The sequence below is a fragment of the Protomyctophum parallelum genome (genome assembly GCF_964188405.1).
Source record: "Protomyctophum parallelum genome assembly, chromosome: 15".
Classification (NCBI taxonomy): domain Eukaryota; kingdom Metazoa; phylum Chordata; class Actinopteri; order Myctophiformes; family Myctophidae; genus Protomyctophum; species Protomyctophum parallelum.
In genome coordinates this window covers 13789595-13808527 of record NC_139710.1, presented here as the reverse complement: position 1 = coordinate 13808527, position 18933 = coordinate 13789595, and the positions used below count along the sequence as shown (strand labels likewise).

At 39.8% G+C, this 18933-nt stretch overlaps 2 protein-coding genes across 7 annotated transcripts in view; both read right to left on the bottom strand.

The window, feature by feature from the left end:
- The window catches only part of ccser1 (coiled-coil serine-rich protein 1), a 163843-nt gene extending 160965 nt beyond the window's left edge, over positions 1 to 2878 (bottom strand). For all 3 annotated transcript variants that reach the window (XR_014570407.1, XM_083784596.1, XM_083784597.1), the window contains exon 1: positions 2720 to 2878. The gene's annotated coding sequence lies outside the window, so the exon portion shown is untranslated. The remainder of the gene's footprint in view (positions 1 to 2719) is intronic.
- Positions 2879 to 3716: 838 nt separating this feature from the next.
- Positions 3717 to 18933, bottom strand: part of trim36 (tripartite motif containing 36) — a 33529-nt gene continuing 18312 nt past the window's right edge. For all 4 annotated transcript variants that reach the window (XM_083783146.1, XM_083783147.1, XM_083783148.1 and 1 more), the window contains 6 exons: positions 17131 to 17252; positions 12850 to 12967; positions 12073 to 12278; positions 9048 to 9231; positions 8505 to 8618; positions 3717 to 7550 (listed from right to left, as the gene is read on the bottom strand). In XM_083783146.1, the coding sequence (XP_083639272.1) occupies positions 7181 to 7550; positions 8505 to 8618; positions 9048 to 9231; positions 12073 to 12278; positions 12850 to 12967; positions 17131 to 17252 (1114 nt within the window). In that variant the 3' untranslated portion in view covers positions 3717 to 7180. The remainder of the gene's footprint in view (positions 7551 to 8504; positions 8619 to 9047; positions 9232 to 12072; positions 12279 to 12849; positions 12968 to 17130; positions 17253 to 18933) is intronic.

The following is an 18933-nucleotide window of genomic DNA, read 5'->3' as shown; positions in this document are numbered from 1 at the left end:
TGCATTTTTGCATATATTCAAATTGTGTTCTGCATTTGCAATGGTGGAGTATCTTGTATAACCACCAATAAAGAAGTTACCTTTCCATTTCTATGTCCTGCGGAAGTGTCACAATACTTCTAATCAAACTCAAAATAAATAGGAGACAGTAAAAATGCAGTTGGACATGCTGTAAGACTGATGTCACAGCGTTAGGCATTAATCAAGATCAATGTTAAACTACTGTAAATTATGTAATGTCCTTGAGTGTGAATATTTTAAATAGAAAGATAGGGGCCTGACATCTCTTTGTCATGCCACATTCCACTGCAGCTCACCGGCAGAGAAACTGAAGCGACTGACCAGACGAGGGAGATAGCGGAATCAAAGACAGAGACAAAAAGAGAGAGATGGAGTGAGAAACTCTTAATATCTCACTAATTGTAAGAGCGGACCGAAGTTCCACGTGTCAAGTAAGTCAGTCAGTAAAGGAAGAATGAATACTGTCAGTGATTTGTATTCCAATTCTTTCAATTACTTCATAATCAAATAAATAGTGACAGTGAAAGATAAACCCTCTTTAACATGAGGTAAACACTGGAACTATTGAAGATACAGTACAGTACAGTATGCTACACTTAAGGAGGGAAGTTACCAGTCTGTGTTTTGTCATAAATGACAGTTTTGTTAGTTTTAATGCTGATCATAAGATAAATTCAGTCCAGCCAACACATCACTGTATACATTCTCAGATATAACAATGAGTTTCCTGTTTAGAAGGACTCTGAGGCCTGAGCATAACCATCTCATGTGACCATCGACCAGTTTAAATATTAAAATACCTGTCCCGTACCCTTAGAGACAAACATCCTCAAACTGAAACTAAACGCACTGTTGATTAAAAAATTGCCTCTCTTGACTAACTTACCTTAAAGTGAAGCCACTCTTTTTTACTTTCAATTAATTGACATACATAAAGGCTGCTACATGGGAGTACACTTGGTACTGGCCTTGGATACATGACTGAAAAACATTGCTGCAGTGTTACCAGATAGCATTAAGCTGTTTCTACACAATGACAGGAGAGCAGACAACTACTTCCTCATGCTCTGTCACTGCAGTACCTACTGACAAGTTGACAACTGACCCTAACTGTGTTACTAAAAGTAATATACACCACCACTTCACCTCTCACTTTCACTTACCCATGTTGTGCTCAGTTATTGATGTTGCTAGTACTGTCTTGAATAGCAAAACACTGTTTGCCATTTTAATATGGATTTAGACATACTGGAAAGTCAATATTCTGTTCAAAAAGTATTGTAGGTGCTTGCAACAGGCTATTAATTTTAGAAATGTTTCAGCTTAGACATATTGCTGACTATATTTATATTCACACAGTGCAACCCCTATGAAATGGTTACTGTATGTTACCATAGTATCTACAGTACACTAGTTACAGTAGAGGCTATTATCTCCCTTGGTTGATATCAGATGTGGTCAGTTCAAGCCAGGGCTCTAATACAAAAGGTTATAAATACGACAATCTCTTCCATACAGGCCAAGGCATGTGGACAAAACAACTGTCTGGAGCTCTTACTGCACTTGAGTTGCATAAGACAACATCCCAGTATAAGCCCAGCCCTGTTTTAAGAACAAACGCAAAGGTTAAGAAATCAATATCTAAAATCCTGCAACTAATTATAAGTAGGCATACACATACACACCCCACAGCACAAATAGAACACTGCAATCTCATGTTGTATGGCACTACGTGGATCACATGAGAAAACCCTATATAAAGTACAGAATATATCTTTGGAAAATGATCATAATCATAACCAATGACAATGCTGCACAATTATTTTGTGATTAAACAAATTTTAAAAAGCATTCAAACTAAGCCATCTCAGGCTAACCAATACTCATCATAGTTACCACATCCTACAAGATTAGTACAGTATGACTAGGAGTATAGTTTGACCAATGACCAATAATAAAGCATTATAACCTTAGTGTAGCGGTAGCCTATACAGTACATAGCCAAGATAATTGTGGGATAAAGACTACAATATATAAATTGGAGGCTTAGAATTTTGTCCAACATGTTTCATAAATTCATAGTAGCCTACTGTAGAATCGATTCACCATAAATGTAGACAAACATCTTAATGCCTGTGTCCTATCCTGTTGCTCTTTATATGCTACTGCACTATACATTTTGTACAGTGAGTGAGTGATACTCATACTGGCATTCATTTCAAATCAATGTAGCTATAATGTGATAGGCCTATCATTGCCCTTTGCTCAGTGGTCTTAGTAAATGGTTACAATGTGTCATTTAGTTTTAAACTGAAATCTGAATGCCTTTTGCTATTGCTGCATCAGATCTGAATGTAGCCATTCTATTCTATCCTCATAGCGGGCGGCGAGCTGTCAAACAGAAACGTCAACAACGTCCAGTGAGGAAAGCTCCAGGCTCACTGAGCAGAGCAGTGCAGTGATACGGAATCATGGCGAGAGCGAGGCGGCTTTAGCCTGCTGCAATAATCTCACCACTAATAATCTCGTTTAGATGAGGACTGCTGCAAACAACATGACTAACAACATGTTGTGCTGTCTCTGTGTGTGATGTGTGTGTAAGCATACTCAGAGGTCACCGGTGCTCAGAATGATAGCAATGCACCGGTGTCTCGGCTAGCGAGCGAGACATGAACGCACTGCACACACACACACCTACCTTCAGCACAAGTCCAATGTCTTCAACAAGGCAACTGCGTACAGAAAATGGGTCGAGATATGCGTTCGGTTTACGAGCATGTAAATGCGTGGTCCATTATACGGGTTTAAATCCGAAATGTACAAGCAGCGTATCAAAAAAAAGAAAAGCGTTGAGGAATAGCACCTTGTTGAGTTGTTGTGCCGCACTGACGCCAGCGACGTACACCTCAGTGACGTGGAATGTCTTTCCCACCGCCGTCTCTTCCGCGTGCAGCGAACAGGCCACGAGTATGGGCGACTGTGACGTCCGTTCACCGCCTCCTCCTCCTCCTCCTCCTCCTCCTCCTCCTCCGTCTCCAGCCAGCCAAGCATCCTTTCGCAGGTGGATTCTTCTCGTTGCAAAACATCATGCAAAACGCAGACTTTGCGGAATATAATGCTGTTTAGGATGCAGTGGTTCTCAAAAGTCTTCATGTCAAGGACACCCAAATTAATCATGCATTTGGCCACAGACACTAATCTAAAAATGTGTAGTGTTAAAATCTTTCCAAAATGCATTTAATTTTTAATTATGCGCTTGTAGATTAGCTATTTTCAAATAACCAGTGTAGTAAAGTATGTGGTTAACTAAAACTGGGAACCACACTGGCATACCTAATCAAACGTACCGTATCAGTTGTTTTCTTTAGTCTTTTTAGGCATCTCCAACATAGGCTATGCTAAACCATTCCCAAACAAATCTGACTTTGAATTTACAAAACGCAGGGATTATTCAAGATTAGAGAAATTCTACAAGGGAAATGATTTGGATTAGGAATAGCCTAGGTTTTTCCATGTCTACCAATTACTGCATTACATAATCACTGTATAAAGTCCAAAATAACACACTTTGTTATAAAACTACAATGTTTAAAAATGCAAAAAATGTATAGTTTGTGTATGATAGATCAGGTGTCGAGGAAATGGCATATTGGTTTAAAATAATTGTCTTGTAAATAAATGGGCAACAACGCTGGTTAAAAAGTAACACTACAGTTTTTATTGGTAAAACAGCATATGTAAAAAGCACAGCTTTTCTAGGAATCAAGATAGACTTTAGATCCATTTAAAGCATACTACACTTACAGAAAGCCACCATACTGTTGTACACACCACATCCCAAACCTCTGGAGAATCACACTGTCACTATTTGAGTTTAAACAAGTTACATTTTATGCAAGCATAAATGCACCCAAATTTAAATAAGGTGTCGCTCATATTCCTATTAAATGCAAGAGCTACTGTATAACAAACTCTAAAAGTACAGTGAAAAATGCCCCAATCGGCCTACACAATTTTTCCTGCTCTGTTCACAGCCTAGGTAATATTGCACAACGATTTAACACACCTGCAGAGCCAAACCTTTTGCTGACATGCTATAGACTTTAAAGTGCTAGCTTGAAATTAGATTGGGAGCAAGTCTGCATATTTGGTTTTAAATGCACTGTTAAACAGCATTACTGATGCATTATTTTCCTAGTCAGTTATGTTGCTAAGATTACAAGTCTTTTAATTAACTTCTATATCTACAGTAGTTGTAATGTTGCTGTGATCCCGTGAAAAATTAGAGCAGAAAAACTAAATCTACAAAAATAAAACAGACATTCAGTTTGTTCTGTAAATTACAAGAATACATTCTGTGATGAAAAGAAAGCCCTGAACCTGCCATTTTGTAACTGCATGGACTTAGGTGTTGAAGAACAGTCATTTTAAAAACACGTAGCGGTTCAGGCCTGTAACTTAGGAGTTATAGTTAGCAGTTCAAACTGAATAATACGGCAACAAATAAGTAGTATGTAAAAGATTCACATACAACAAACATTTATATATATATAAGACTGTAAATGAGTAAAATATTAAATAATGTAATTTAAAATATTTTTCACCTAACAAGGAAAAGAAGCTTGAAAATTGGCAAACCAACACTACAAATGAGAAAAAGGGATGTTACTGCCATTTGAAAATGCCCTTGAAGACGACAAACAGGGACACATCTACTTGCTACAATAAACTTACCAATAGCGACACATTTGTCAAACTTACATTGAGGGTTAACAAACTACACAACAAATACGAACAGAATAGTATGAACCATTTGCAGCTGTACTGATAGCAGTTTAATGTTTAATTTCACTCCAAATAATAATCTAGATCAAAATATGTACATGAAGTTGAAAATCAGATGTTTAAATTTAGCGTATTATCAAACATGAGAAAAGGACACTAACAAAAGCTGCAAAAAACAAACTAACCTCATTTCTGAGAGGAAAGGTATAGTAGTTAAGGTTTTCCAGGTCTGAGAGGTAGGTAGTATTTGGCCAAACTGCGGCCAGAAACCTGAGAAAACACACACCAATTACCCTAAACCTCCCGGAATAAAAACATATCAATGAAAGTACAACAATGTACTAGAGGAACCACTGAGTAGAATTACGGCAAAATTAAACTTTGTTGTACGACCGCGTGACGTGATGAAAATAATGGATGTATTTTTCAGCAAATTATGCGGCCAAACGACAATGTATAAATTTGGCTTCAGGGTTGACCCTCCATGTGTAAATTAATACACGACTGACGAGCCTGAATGAGGGAGTGAACAGGAACTGCCTGTGATGACCAAAAGGGATCGTGATAAAATCTAAAAAAGGCTGACATGCCAAGTGCCAAACATGCTGCAGTAAAACTACCTCAAGCCAGGTTTCCAATGCAACACATCTCTTAAAATCAGAATAGCTCCCATAGGATATAGTACTCCACAATACCCAGTACCAACAATCAGGCACACGTGCAGACCTAACAGACATTCAGAAGAGTTAGACAGATTATCGTGTCTATGTTAGATTGAAATGTCTGAGTGGATTTAACCAAAGCCAATCAACCCCTTACATGTCCATCTCTGATGGCCAAACCCACCACTGGACCTCATGTTAGATCTGCTAGTCAAAGAGATCCCAATGTTATGTCTATCTGCAATGCAAGCAACAATATCTTGAACTGTGATTTGTATGATAGCACTTGCATTGTAAGAACATGATCAGCCACAACAGTTTTTCTAGGTCCATGACTTGCTGGCAAACAAAATTGTGCTGCTTAAGCCAACTAAGTCAGACACGATTATTGTACCTGAATCACAGCATTGACAGCTAGTGTCTAAGAAATGTCTTTAGACACAATGCTGATATAGAAAACATCTGTAGACACAATGCTGATATTGAATACAGGTCAACTATTCTTGCATTTTGATTCGTTAAAGACAACATTCAATGCTGTGGACCAGGTGCCTTTAAAACTGGGTAAATATTCCATGACACGTTTAGTGACAGTCAAAGCATATTTTGTGTGTGCGTTACAGTGAGAGATCAATGTGATTATTATGTTTACAAAATTCAACTAGAGTAACATGTGCAAGTGTTCTTTTTGTGTGCAAAAATAGCTAAATAAACATTTTGTTAAAGGTGTGCCATTACAAAACCAAAATGGAATAATGTAAACTAAAATCATGAGATAATATCTGTATAGGTATAGGCCTACCGTAAAATCCCAAACGTGTACATATTTTTGGTGATAATCCTATGCTATTATACATGTGAAATAGACACACCACATGTGCTTGCTAGAGCTAGCTAACTAAGTGACTAACTTCCCAAACAAAACAAAAAAGGCACCAAGGTGCTAGCTTTAATGCAGCTCTCCGGGTCAAACTAAAATTACAACTGGACCTGTGCTGCTACAGTACATAGAGACAAATAGTTAGGCTACTTCAGAAATGACAATAGAAACAACCATGGTGGTGAATATCAGTCAAAACGATGTGAATTCCAATTATACACAAACGTGAATATCAACCTAAATAAAATGTGAACCTGAATTATTTAAAAGTATACAGAATAACCCTGGCAAAAGAACATTTAACAGTGAACTAGAAGGCATTTCAAGAATAAAAAATTAAGATTGACTTTAGTGGACAGCAGACTAGCTTTGCAGCCAACAAACAGTCGACCATTGCTGTACGTCTTGTCGATTAGAACCTGGTCAAGTACAGTATGCTTATTAGATACAGAGACTTTGGTATTTAGAGAAGTCCAATCGTATCTACACCGATTGTCTTTGTATCTGGGATCAGATCCCAAATCTAACATTTAGTGACAGTCTTGCCATGTGCAGATTATACATTATGCACACACAAGCAGGCTCATACTAGACCAGACTCTTGGAGAAAACCACCATTTATAGATCTACTATAGATCTTAAGAAGCAACCTTTGATCTTTAGACCCATCTCTTGGATCATACCCTGTTACCCTCTCAGAGAAACCCCATCTCTCATTTAGTACAAGACACTCACAAGAGTAGTCGTAGATTATAGATCATTTCACATCCAGGATAAACCCAGACACAAGGGGTCCCTGACACATTGATTATTCCCATCCCAATATATCTGCCTAGAAAGTCAGTCTTTTGGTAGTGATGAAATCTTCCAGTTGGATTTTGCCACCACCCATGAGGCCAAAGGCAGGATACATGATTCCAGAGCAATCCACCTGCCTCTCGTAAAGGCACCTCATGGTGTCTGCGTCGAAAAAATAAACCCGGCCCGCGTCGTAATCCAGACACACGCCGATGCGCTGTGGCATGGGTAGCACGCGGCTGCCAGGGTCACTGGAAGAGGCAGTTGCCGTGGAACCAGAGGATGAGGAAGAAGCCTTCGGAATGAAGATTTTTCCCATGCCAACTGTGAGAAGGGTGAAGGGCTGGGACACCTCATAGCACGTGTCCTCACTGCCACTGTCATGGCCACTGTCGTGATCATAACTGGAGATGGATGAGAAACCAAGGCGTGTGACAGGTAATTTAGTCTACTTTCTAACATTAAACGAAAGCTCTAAATTCAGAATGCATTATAATGAAATTTGGGCCGTGGTCACAATCGACCAGTACTGATACTGCAATACCAGTTCTCAACAGTAGGGGTTGCCATACAACTATACTTTAACTGTGATGCTCAGTGCACATTTAGATTTCATAAAACCTTTGTAATCCTTTGCAATCATCCTCTCCAAATTATAGCACTCCTCCTACATACACACTTGCACACCTTTGAAATATGGATGCATTTAGGATTGAGATCTTCAGGTAACTTGTCAAGTTTGGTAGTATGCGTTTTTGTCTTGCTCCTTCCTTGCGTGACTTAATTTGAGGAATAATTGCAAATGGCAATTTAGTTGTCACTTTGAGACTGAAATAATTCCCCAGTGTCTCCTGTGTAGGTAGAACACAAAGCGTTTGCCAATCAGTGTCAGATAATGAACTTCCTTAGAAATGCTGAATATGGTAGCGTCAAAGTATTTTCTGAATGTTGCACAGCATTTGGAAGTCTGTCACCTGCCATGATTTACATTGCATGATGATAGAATAGAATAGAATTATTTTTGCACAAATGCATTCCTTCACACCCCTTTACATGAGCTGATCCAGTGAGAAAGGCAGGCATTGTCAATGACTAAGCTGTTTACAAGTTAATACTGGTTCTCTTACATCACAGGATTAGGCATGATTCAATAACATGCAGTGAGACAGAGTGCATATGTTTACGTGTGCATGTGTGGTGTACTGTGTGTTATAGTTAGGTGCCCATGTAGTATTTTAGTAATTAAAATGGGGTATTTAAAATGTAATTACCCGGTTCAAATTAAGGTCAAGTAAGCAGCACTCGTGTTTTCTTTGAAAGTAGCATTATCTGCATGAACATCATTGACTTCAACTTACCGAGGACTGCTCGTATCTCTGGGATTGTGGAACCATTCAATCAGTTTGGAGTCCGACACCACACCCACTTTGGCCAGGTAGCACCGAGGGTCCACACTGAAGGCCCAGAAGTGCCTGCAAAACAGAGGTTGTGCATGTTTCACTTTTAATATTATGGCACAATGCACAAATAAAGATGAATAAACCAGCTTTTCCTGATTTGGAGGCCTATATAATAATCTAAAAAGTAAGCTACAAATTGCTCAGACAAGAGCACTCTGGCTGCATGTGGAGGCAAGTGTGCCAGATGAAACATAGCCTTATCTGAGACAGCTTATTAAATCAGACTGATTTAGTAGATTCGAAAATCTATTTGAACTTTTGAGAAATTGTTGAATATAAGTTTTTAATTGAAATTGCTTCTCAATTATTGCGATTAACCTAAATGAGAAAGATTACGCAGGTTGTTGGTTCTAAATGAATATAAATTATTATATTAGATTCACGGTGAATTGCCCAGCCCTACTAAGTGCAACTTCCGCCTACTGTCGTTCGAAGGCTTACCTGCCCTGAGAGATGCCCGAGTCCCCGATGATGTAGTCCAAGCAGATGTAGCTACCAGTCTGCACTCGCTCTGCAGCCAGGAGGAAGGCCATGCTGGCCACGCTCTCCACACTGTCACGCCGCTTACTCAGTAGCAGACGCTCCGTAGAGAAACCACATTTGTCATTGAAGAGGAAATTAAAGGCTACAAGTCAGAAAGAATGAGAACAGAGCAATTGGTAAAACAGATTTGACAAGCTTAAGAGTAAAACATGACAGGAGACATAAATGTAAATATAGGGAATCACATGCCGACACAAGAGGGTGCTATACCACAGCTGTTCAAACTGCTAAATCAAAGAGCAATTTGTAATCTAGCAGTATGTAGAACAGCCCCCTCTGATACAGAGCAACCCTTATTTCTCACGCGAAATCTGGTCATTATAGGCCTCATCAGTCTATGATTAAATGAACAACTCTATAAATAGTTAATGGGCCAAAGGCCATCATTAGCATAATATAGGCTACATAAAGTCTGACATAATTATGCCTGTTCACTCAACCATCTCATGCAGCTGACATTGGGGAAGCCCATTTCATTAGCATGTGTCCAGGGGAATTCTCATAACAACTAGGGCATGATACACACACCACACACCAGACTGTACTACTCAAGCTATATAATATCGCTGTAGAGCAGCTATGTTAAATCTCCATATTTCATCTTGGTGGGTAACTGGGTATTCTTTCACATTAATGCCCCATTTTATACTTCTTAAAAGTGTTGTACTAAAGTATTCGATCTACAAGCTCCCTACATGTAGCAGAGTGACATGTTATGAGCTTTTAGATCTGCATTTGTATAATTTCTTCTTTTCTTATTTTTTTCACCCATAAACATAAAGTGGTTAGGTCTGTCTGAGGGTTTTATAAATATTTGATTTAACCACTGAAAATTACACAAGAGCTTGTAATTAAATAATAAACGTATACATTTCCTGAAAAGCACTGGTTTTGGGCATACAAGGTTTTTACCCAACAATATCTAGGTAACAAAAAATATAATTGAATGTGTCGTGAGGATTGTTTTAATAAGATAGTTCTTTCAGATTGTATTTAATACAACATCTCAATGATTATTAACAGTCCTTGACTGCAGCGAATTCAAATAAGCTTGTAGATTGTATATTCTCTATTTTTGTGCGACACTGCTCTACACCAAACTGGTTTAGTGGATTAAATAAAACGTTGACATTTCTAAAGAAATGAAAACAAATTATAAAACGTGTGCTTCTCGATTATTCGATCATTAATCAAAAAAGTAATAGAATAATTGCAAACAATAGACATGTCAGGTCAGGTGCTTTCAAGAGTTGGCTCCATGTATCCTATGAACCAATGTGTTTCATCAGCTAAAATGCATTATTTTTGCATGACACTGCTGTGCGGCCAATACAATTAAATAAGTGTTTATAACTTCTTCAGATTTGTTGATATAAGAAAATAATCAATGTTTTTAATCCAGAAATATGTAGTGGAAGTCAAAGGAAGTAGTTTGGGGTGTGTGTGTGTGTGTGTGTGTGCACGAGCGTGACTGCGCGTGTCGCGTCCCTCCTGCTGTGTGTGTTGTTGTCGTCCTTTGTCCTGGCCCAAAATTCCACCTCATTACTGACACACAGTGAATCCATCCGCTCCCTCTTACACGAACCAGAGAACACAGGAATGTGAAACTCCAAACATAACACTAACAACCAGTCTTGCTCAGAGCATACATGATAGTAGTACAGCCCAACAGATCAGAGGGAGGCATGTCATGTCACCAAATGTCAAAATGCTATGGTATGGATAACCATAACTCCAAAGGTCTAGAAGTTCAAATGCAATGGCTTAGACTCCACATATTGAATAGGAGTAAAATAAAGAGGATGGCCTAGCAGGCAATGGATGAGATGGTGTATATATATATATATACATACATACATACACACACATGATAGATATTTTAGAGGAGCTTTGAATGAAATCCACCAAGAGTTTTTCTGGCAAGCTTTAAGAATTCAACAGCAGATGCAGAATAAACTCCACAACTCCAGGGTTCCTCTCAAAGCTGTCACAATAGACAAATAAATCCCTAAAATGCATTCAATAGTATGGCGGTTTCAACTGCCTGAAATACAAAAAGGCGTTACCATGGTGATGAAGTGGGAAAAAAGAAAGCCTAGACGTTGCGCTTCACCAACTGCCATGCATTCTACGACACAGTTCAGTATAGCATCTGTCTCACTTGATAATCTTCCTCAAATCTGGCACGGTTCTAAATACCGTTAAGTCGCAGCCTTGTCAAAATGAGGCCCGATAAGGGACTAGTTCAATAATACCCAGCAGCCCAATGCTCAAAATAACAACACTTTATCTGTGCCAATAAAAGCAATTAGCATAAATTGCATTAAAAAAAATACCTCAGAAATTATTTCAGCTTGAGGAAGAGTAATGAGTCATGACAACACACACAATCTCACTAACTTGCCATTAGTGTGTGTGCTTGTGCAATCTAATAACATCTCCCGTCACCCACCCGGTACATCAATGTTCACATGCAGTACATGCTACCACGTCCACCACTAAAACTTCACTTCACTATTGTGCAGCCATTCCCTTTTTACACCCAAAGAAAGGCTTTGCGAGCTTGCCGATCACAGGCTGGGAAATTTGGAAACAACTTTATTATAATCTATATGTATTTATTTGTATCACCTATAATAAATCTATAATAATAATAACTACATGCCAGAAATAAGGAAGCGTATAATTCGGTTGTGTATTCGGAAATATACTGAAAATATTTAAAACATAACATCCCTTTTAGATAGATAGAGTCCTTTCGAAATTTTGTTTTATGCACAGCTGTCATCAGGATGTTGGAGTGTATTCTGTATAGATTGCAATAATAATAATAATAGGTGTGCCTTGGGACTTTGTGACATCCACACAACTTATCTGAGAGCACCCCGTTTGGGATCCACAGTCTTGGAGTTGTCATGCTTACCAGTAGCAGGTGGTGTGTGGAAGGTGACCTCGGGGCTGTAAGGACTGTACAAGGAGTTGCGACAGCTTCGGACCCTGAAGGCATACAGGCTGTTGGCCTCCAGATCACAGACTACAGTGCTTGTACCATAAACCTTCTCCACGGCCCTCCAGATCCCACTGTCCTCACCATCTTCCTGGGATGGGGACTGGTGAGGGCTCCCAAGTCTGCGCATAGAGAAGAGGAGGAAACAACATGAATTGGTTAATTCGGATACGTCACATCACATATGGCTGACCACCAGCAAGTGGAATGGTCCTCTCGTTTGCATACTGTATGAGCACATTCCTAAATGAAGTCAAAGATGTCAAATACACAGCAAAATCTTAGTGTAAAAATGCATCTATAACAATGAATTCAATACATTAACAGCCACTGTCCAGAATCCTGATGAATGCAAATGTCCAGGTGTTTTGTTTTCAAAAGAAAAAACAAAAAGTCTGGACAAATGACCTTTATTTTGTATACAGTACAGTTTTGATACACAGTAGTCCATTTCTGTGTACACCTCGTCCACGCCTAATCCAGAGCACAGTGCGCTTCTGTGATGGTTGGCACACAGCTGCAGATGTGGTCGACTTTGCCGCTCAGCTTTTTACTGGTTCCGCCATCTGCCGCGGTGAGTGAAGCGACAGTCGCTACTCGCTCCTCTCCATAGAGAATGCATTGAACCTCACTGCTTTCTCAGAATGTGGAAGGGAAATGCTGCTGCTGTGAATTCAGTGTAACAGTACCCACCGGCGAAATTCTAAAACATGATGATCTGTAGGTATGTGGTCTTCAGACAGCCTCCAGCAGATGGTACCTTCATTGTAAACTCTGCTACGGGACAGGTCAATCAGAGGTGGGTCTGGGACTGGAGGAGGGAGCAGATAGAAAACAGAGGAAATAATTATTACATGCCGAGATCATATCAGCTCGATCTGAATTAACGGTCCATTTCTTTCAGTGTCAGATCTATGGATTCAAGAAAAAAAACAATACAGTCCCAATCTGTGAAACACTAGTACTCCTTTTCCTAAACACTTAGGTTTAGATTGCAAAACCTTCCTGCTGTTCTATAGGGGCCCGGAGGAGGCCACTCAGAGGCTCCACCAGTGAGTTTTTGTAACCCGTTTTTTTTTATGACCCTTATGGTGTCTAGTTACAATTTCTTCTCGTTGCCCGGGTCCCATGTAAACAAAGTGACAGCGACGTGGGGCAAAGCCAGGAGATAATTTCTAACCTATACACAACCTATATACATATTTTAGCGTGATGCTCAAGTTTAAAATGAGTAGGACAATGAAGCATAGGAATCAAACTGGTGAGCTTCATTTTTATTGGCTTTTATTGATGTGGGCCTCGACACGTCGAAGTAATTAAAAATATATTTTTATGGACTCCATTGTTAGCCATGGATATGGTCTAAAAGTGTGAAAATCATTTCACTACACCTTTAAAGTGGTTATTATTCAGATGAAAGCACGACTTTACTCAGGACAGAAACAGCAAGAAACTAACAGCCTCAACTTTACTAGCTTTATGGAGCAGAGCAGTCAGTGTTTAAGTTGGACTCTATGGAATCCAAATGACGGAAATCATTAGCAACTGATGATCATGATGCAAAATTGCTCATAAAGCCCAAAACACCTAAACATAGGTGTCTCATCGCTCCCCCAGGGGAGGGATGAGACAGCTTCTTTAATCAAAACCAGCTGTGGAGGACAATGAAGCAATGGGAATGGTGATTAATTTTTATTGGCTTTTATTGATGTGGGCCTCGACACGTCAACACGCAGCACGTTTTAGTTTTCAGGAAGTAATTTAAAAAATATTTTTATGGACTTTTGATATTAAAAAAAACACAAGAATTTGCCCATTTTTTGGCATCCATTGTTAGGTATGCCCATATGATGACCACAGATATGGTCATTTCACTACACCTTTAAATGTATGCCCAAAAAGTCTCATTTTAACAACTTTGGATTATGTAAGAATCTCCAAGATTAGATTGGCCCGGGATCAGGACCATCCACTTAGGACAATGGACAGGATGGTCTTGAATAAATGGAGCCTGCGAACTGTGCTAAGAGGTTCCCATACTGATCTACTGCCAGGAAATGCACTTTGCAAATCCCTTCCATTACTTCTCCCCCGCCTTAGTTTGCCCCCTTTCACCCCTCTTGCTTTATCCTACCCTTCTCATTCACTGTGCCGACTCATCCTCCATTGTATCATTCCATTCCCCTTCATTTCCATTCTTTTGACAAACTCAGGCTCCAGTTTGGTTTTTGATCAAGGAAATACTGCCACCTATCCTCTGTTCTCTTTCCGTTCCATCTCCACCACAATACTCCATCTTCCCTAATCATCTGTTATCGTTCTCAGCCTTTCTACCTGAGACAGAATCCCATAGAGGTCCTTGTCCTCATCCTGTAAGGTCTAGGATCATTATGGAAAGTACTTGATGTTCAATCATTTGCCCATTTTCTTTCCCTTTCAACATTCCCAATTATTGTCTAAATCCTAGCCCTACTGACAAGCGACAGAAGGGGGTGTTATTAGCCTACTAAGTGAGATGAGCAGAAATATATGACAAGAGGCCGAAGTTGAAAATGAGGGGATCTCCCTTTCACCCCACTCTTTTCTCTCCCTGTAGCCAGATTTATGGAAACATGCTAGTACAGCTAGAATTGCAGAGTGTGGTCACAATCATCAGGGATTTGTTTTCATACAATGCACAATTCTCAGAGAATACACTGGTGCACTGAATAAAAGCCACCCATGATACAAGATAATAAAAGTGGTGACAATTTAAACATTTTTCGTCATAAAACACCTTTTCACGTACGCATAGTTTTCAGATGTTAGTTGGATTACAGAGTGCACTGGAGTTGTGGCACCCCTGGATGGAGCAATAAACGTGGAAGAGAGCAGCAGTCATCACAAATGTCAGCCATCCCAGGAGGCTCAGCTATTCTGAGGAAAATAGCTCTATTGATTACATACTGCCAGGAATAAAGAGGCATGGATAAGTTACACTACAGGGAGCGGCTTTCTTTCTCGCATAATTATTCATTTCACAAGGCCTTTTAAGCCCATATCATTTATCTCCATGTTCTCACTCGACTATGAAGGAAAGTTTCTAAGAACATGAGTGCGCTGATGGGGGGGTAAATGTTGAGATGGTTCAAAGTTGACTTTCCATGGAAACAGAAGAGACTCAAGAGAGAGAAGTACTGTTGTCAAGCGGACTTTGTCAAAGTGCCCCTTGTTCAAAGTCTCCTCATACACATGAGAATCGCTGTTTGCGATGGAACACTTTGGCAGTAAAATGAAACATGCTACTGCAGCCTCTTCAGCAGCAAAGCGTGGGGTGAAACCCCACGGCAGGGCTAAGCCAGGGTTTGCAGGGCAGAGCACAAACGCACCCTTATGTTTGAGAGAGGAAAAGATGCCTCCAAAACATGGCCAGGCTAGGCCCGGTGGGAACAAATCCAACACATACAGCATTATGTAGTGGTGAGGCCGTGTGATCTCATAGGGCAGCGGACAATGGAAAATGACTGATCTAAATGGTGTTTGTCAGGGAACATGGTTCAAGACATGCTCTTCTGGGATAAATATGACAGAAATGGCTTCATTATTCACTCATAGCAGATCTGCAGTGTTGTGAACTTGTAGATTGCCTATTTTCAGTGCACAACACATGCACGCAACCAAGTATAGTTCAGGCTTTACAGTCCGTTTGAGTTGCCTTCTTTTTTAGCACAAACACATGTGCCTAAAGGCAAATGATCCTTAAATCCATTCTAGTGCAAGGACAAACAGCTGCATCATCTGCCAAATAACTGATTAAATTACTGCAGTGTGTAGATGTCACTACAGTTTCCCCCAGTTGAGAGCAAGCATTACCTTAAAGTAACCAGAGGCATCAATTGCTTATAGTGCTTTCCAGAAAAGGACACCCAGTTTAGAGCACAATCCTTTTGCAATATATATAAAGAATATCGATTAGTAGGGGATGGGGTCTTGGAATTCAATCATGACTGACATAACCGTTTCAGAATAATGCCATCCAGATAGGTCTGTCTGTTAATACTGGGTTGGCATACCCCCAATGTGGCCATCTTAATCTCCATGAAGTCTAAACATGGGCAACTGTAACCTCACTAGCTAAATGTTATTAACTCTAAAAGCCTCTAATAGGACAGATCTCTGCTAGAACTAAACCTGCCTAACAGCAATAGGTGGCTAGGTTTTTCAAGATTGGATGTTGGCAACATTCTGATCCAGATCAGACAATGATTTTAAACATTGTCAAATCAAAGGTTTGGAATAAAGAAATCAGTTTGCGCTTGTTTCCATCATAAAAATGAATATCAACATTATTTTATGGCTGTTATGGTTTGCGTTTTATCTTGGTGACCTTGATTGACCTATACTTTTGTATATTTGAATTTAATCATATTTTAGAGCCTAGAGGAGTCTTTCCTCCAGATAATGTATAGCTCTATGCGGCAAAACCCAGAGATGCTGACTGATTCAAACCCCATGTGGCTGGCATTAATAAAACATTGAGTCTGACCATGTATGACTAGTGTCAAAGCACGCTCTACCTGAGCAGAGGCATACAGAATGGGCCTACACCGCATACACAGCACTGAACCAGGGGATACTGTAGCTGCACAACACAACAACACAAGTCCTCTGCGAGTAGATCATAGGCTGTAATCTGTAATCCAATTTAGCTGCGGATGAACTGTACACACAGCACAGTTCACAGGCCAGTGAAAGTAATGGAGGAATGGGCACTAGTAATGAATATTGGGCGAGATTAAGCGATCCCAACACCCAGCTCTATAAAACTGAATGTGATGTCAGGGAGAGAATTTAATTATCCACATTGATACAAATTGCATATTTTAATTAACCACATTAATTTAAGTTAAGCATTTCTCATAGTTCTTTTTTTATCCCCCCCAAAAACAGCAGATCTACAGAACAGGATTCAAGTGGTTAATGTGCTCTTCCTACCTCCACCAAAGCACATCTCCTTAAGCAGGTTCTCTTCTTTGGATGTGTCCAGTGCAAACTCATCAAAGCAGGGGTCGGCTGAAGGGTGGAAAGTCCTCAGTGACTCTGTGGCCTTCTGGATTCTGTACCAAGTAAAAGTTGGTCATTTTCACAAAATAAACTGAGATTTCTTTAAAAAAAACTAAGACATTTGTCATACAAACAAATACAAATGTGTACAGATGTATACACAGGATATCTTCTGAATGTCCATGTTCATATCCATAAAAATGACAATTCTAGTTTTTACATAATTCTAGATTATAGTTTCTTAAGATGGGTTTCAAACACTTCGTCAGATGACGATGATTAAATATTGGTAAATAATAGGCTTAAAACTCTGTGGGGAAAACTGTAGAAACAATACATTGAAAGAAACAAAACTCTGAATGTCCAAAGCTGCTAAAGGAGATCAATTAGCAGGCTTGGAGCAAGGGCCACAGAACTTAGTGGATACCATCAAGTCTGGCCTCACCTGTCCTCAAGACTTTCCTTAACTACCAAGCACATGGCCCATGGCCCATAAAACACATAATCAGATTGACGACTTTAGCACTAAAATAACAGACCAAATCCCCATTATACACACTGAGCCAGGGAACACAAGGACATGTATTGTATGTGGACAATGCACCATTTCTCATAGTGAAATCGCTGAATTTAGTAAATTCTTTCCCCATCTAGTCATATTTTGTGCTCCGTTAGGTGCCTTTGGTGCCCGATGCAGACGCTGTGTTTTTCAATGGTGAGTATACATGGTTGTCATTATGCTTCAGGTATTCCCTTTTCACCCAACTAGTCAAATTGATTGTGTGGTTGAAGGCCTTAAGATGTTTACACCTACTTGAGCCTTAAGATGATTGCACCTACTTGGGCCTTGTTCCTTTCATACTTAGAGCTGGAGATGGAGTGATGTGAATATTTAGATGTAATCAAACTAACTTGGCAGTGGTAATGAATTTGCATTATACCACAGTCCAACTGGTTTCACATAGAGACTTCAGTCAGTTTAGTCAAGGTGATGATACTCAGAGCCATATAGCTGAGGGAGTTGCGCCATTGAGGGGTCAGAAAACAGTGCTCGAGCGCTGTTCATGCAGCCTGGAGTGTGACAAGCTGGAGTTTGAATACATTGTTTTCAACGAGGGCGGGGCAAATAGGCATTTTAGGCATGTGTGCAACAACATGACAACTGTTTTAAAGTATTGCACAGTGACAAGTCAACTAAAGTCTCTGTAATGTTTATGTATACTAAAATAAACTATAAATAAAGGAATTTAAGATTAAAGCTGGGCTGTTGCCTGAGTCCAGTGCACTGCCAACTTCCGGTCCAGGACTTGTCACTCTTCACCTAACACTTCGCCAATAGAAGTCCATGTAGAAGAGCCGCCATTGGACTGGCCCCATGAAGTGAACAGAGTAACTCCGTCGTGTTTCAATGGCTCTGATGATACTCTGCCATATGCACATACAGTACACTACAAAAACATATCAGTCAGGTATTTTCATGGCTTTATTTGCTGTGTAAACACAAGGGGTGTTAGCTAATATTAGCCATTTGTCAATATTAGCTCTTCCAGCCGTCCTCAGTAATGCCACTCTCTTACTTTCATTTTGGCTTCTGTTGTGCTGGATATCATACTTCAGGACATATGAACCCTTCTTCTAACACATAGCACAGGAGAATACCAACAGTTTGTATTCTTGAGAAAGAATCTTGCCCGTCTGCAATTATTGGTTCTGTCTGAATGAAGCCCCCAGCCC